The sequence below is a fragment of the Girardinichthys multiradiatus genome, chromosome 12 (genome assembly GCF_021462225.1).
Source record: "Girardinichthys multiradiatus isolate DD_20200921_A chromosome 12, DD_fGirMul_XY1, whole genome shotgun sequence".
NCBI lineage: Eukaryota > Metazoa > Chordata > Actinopteri > Cyprinodontiformes > Goodeidae > Girardinichthys > Girardinichthys multiradiatus.
The window spans coordinates 19,315,367-19,318,451 of NC_061805.1; the positions used below are offsets into that span (position 1 = coordinate 19,315,367).

Here is a 3,085-nt window from a genome sequence, read left to right on the forward strand (position 1 = left end):
ACCACTTTGAAACCCGCAAGAGTTGTTGTTTCCCTTCTCGCACTGTTTGTTTGGAGCCCTCCTAACAAGTAGCGCTTAATGAGCCAGCGCACTCGAGGCTTGTCCGGATTCCCTCGCTGTTTCGTGAAGATCCGCGCAACTGAGACCCGCGGCATTTGTCCCTCTTCCATGTAATGAGAACTCTCCCACTCTTTTGGGAGAACGTTGTTTTCTCTCTGGATGCGTCTGAGTTTCTGATTCAGTTTTTCATTTGTAGTTTTTTTTTTACGCTCAACCATGTACGGATAGCGGACGGCTCGCTCAGGAATCCGGCTCGAGTGGATCATCAATGACGGGTTTCTGGAGGGGATTACACTACGCCGTGGCAATCCGCTAAACGCCCACATACTGGCACGATCACGCACCATCTGCCTCGAACTAAATAACGCTTCTCCAGATTGGACTCTATCAATGGATGTACTTATGACACTGCTTTGAGTTTGGCCGTGTCAAGCAGCCTTAGACAATGGAAAACGTCAGTCTTTCAATGCAAGGAGTCTGCAGAGCTGTTTGGCCTCTTTGCTGCGTGCTTCTGATGTTTGGCTACTTATCTGTGGGTTCCCCGCACCACGGCCGGCGGCTGATCTGCTGGCAAGCCATCCTGAACTGTAAAAACGAGCCCGATTGCAACTACGCCTACGACCACTACGTCCTAGCCTGCGGGCCCGTGCTGAACGGGGGTAGGAAGAGGTGTCCCAGCCACTGCATCTCCTCTCTCGTCCAGCTCAACATGACCAAAAGTGGCCCGGCTTTGGAGGACTGCAGCTGCGGTGAAGACTTGAGGTGCGCACGCACCAAGCAGGCCATCGAGCCTTGCCTCCCTAGGACTACCAGCACGGGCTGCACTGAAGCCCGGCTCCAGTGCGGGCGGGACGCGCAGTGCAATTCGGCCATGCAGGAGTACTTGCATCACTGCGGGAAACTTTTTAACGGCGCGATCTGCACGAACGCCTGCCGTAACGTGATCGCAAACATGCGTAAAATCCCCAAGGGTCAGAAGCTGGAGACCTGCATGTGCGACGGGACGGAGAGGGCCATCTGTGAGTTCGTGAAGAGCAGCATGAAGGCGCTGTGCTTCGACAATCCAGACTTATACAGGTACGAAGGCAGCGGGCCCGATGACGAGGACGACGATGACATCTTGTACTCGGAGAGTACAACGGAACCGGAGAGCAAAGCCTCTCACCTGGCTGAGGGCCGCTGGGGATTAACCCTGCTGGCATCCATTCTGGCTCTGTCGCCCCTCTTTTAATCCTGGGGGTTTCTATTGTCCTGATAAATAGGACAACTTTTGGCACTCATTGACCTGCAATATCAAAAGCCAGACAAACTGAACTGACATCTCTTCCCCATCATAATGGAATATTCATCTGCAAATAGGATGAAAAGGATGTAAAAGATGTGAGGTTCTACAGATGCTTTGCTTATGAGATAAGCTAAACAGGATTGCCAACTTTCTCCTGTCACAGACTCTGATTGTAAACTTGTCTTAATCAGCTGTGCACTGCCAATCCTTCTCCTTAGTTTTAAAGTTTGAACTATATTTTTTTATATGACAAGGCAGTTGCCATTTGGCATCACTGATACCTGATTTACCAATATTTAATGTAACTTGTAAATAAGATTAGGAGTAAAAGTGAAACAGTAATTTATTACATGTCTCCAAATAGCCAGTATGTGTATAAAGACTGGGAAATCCAGCTTTAAAGGGAAGTTATTTTGACTGAAAACGTTGTAAATGTACTGTAAATACATGTATAGCTGATATAATTTGTTTTGCTCTTTGTTCAAAAGAATCCTCTGTTTTAGGCTATGAGATGATTTATTCATGATGTAAAGTCTAGATTAAAAACAAATGTCTAAATCCACTGTATTATTGCCTTAATAATATCCCTTTTTTCCGAAGGCATAAAGAAAACTTGAAGATCACATTTTGCGACTGTGAGTTGTTTTTCCATTTGTGCCACATTGCTTCATTTGACAGTGTTAAACCAGATAATTTGTGAAGTCTTGATGGGATAGTTATGAATATATTTTGATGCTTGGGATTCAATAAACAAACAAACAAAAAGTTAACAAGCTTTAATAAGCAAGCCTGTACATTTTAGATAGGGTATAATGGAAGCACTTAAGATAGGTTTTGCCTAAAATATTCATATGTGATGCCTCTAAGTTACTTCAGCAAGTTGTTTTTTATGTCTACTGAATGACAGTAATGTAAATCAGTGTGGTATTTATTTTTTTGTCATTCAAATTTACGTGATGGTTAAGGGTAAAAAAAAGGAGCTCAGATTTTGTCAGTAATTTTTGTTGACAGTTGCAGTTTTACTCAGACATGCTTTATTTTAATTAAATAAAATGCAATAATTTGATCAAAGTAATGAAAAGCTGCGTGAGAGATCATTGTGTTTTAATTTTTTTTACACTTTAGTAAAATGTTGCCAACATGAATTGCCACCCCCTTAGTTTCAACTACACCCTCGTCTAAGTTTCCCCCTGCTGACTGATAGCCTAATGACCTGCAATGTCTTGATTTAGCTGCCTTTTGTCAAAAACAAATGTCACCATAAATCAACAACCCCCCCCCCCCCCCCCCCCCCCCCCCCTACAGCCACCAACAACTCTGCTCTGCCTCTGACACCTAAAAACATTTCCACTTTCCACTTTTTCCTGTTTTTTACCACGGGCTTGGCAACTATCTTTTAGTGGAAAGTTTGTGTAGCATTTGAATTAATTTGACTACTGAGTATGCAAATAAAAAAATATAGCAGGAGAAAAAACAGGAGATATTGCAGAATCATCTCTTCTGGTCGGTGCTTTACATCCATGATGTGCAGCAAAATGTTTTATTAGCGCTGGGGACAAGGGCCTTTCAGCTGAATGGATAGAGGAGAAGTCGAGTGGCATCTTTGTCATGGAAATGTTAAACACATAATAGTTGGGTAGCACAATGGGGAGGCACTTCATTCTTTCAGGCCGTCTTGACACCTCTTGAGAGCCGAGCTGTGGGGAAGCATGTGGGAACGATCTGCTTGGGCCCTCGCTG

At 44.3% G+C, this 3,085-nt stretch overlaps 1 protein-coding gene across 1 annotated transcript; it reads left to right on the top strand.

Moving 5' to 3' along the window:
- Positions 1-1,968, top strand: gas1a (growth arrest-specific 1a). Its single transcript, XM_047382495.1, has one exon. The coding sequence runs from the start codon at positions 506-508 to the stop codon at positions 1,289-1,291; it is 786 nt and encodes a 261-aa protein (XP_047238451.1). The 5' UTR covers positions 1-505; the 3' UTR covers positions 1,292-1,968.
- Positions 1,969-3,085: the final 1,117 nt, after the last annotated feature.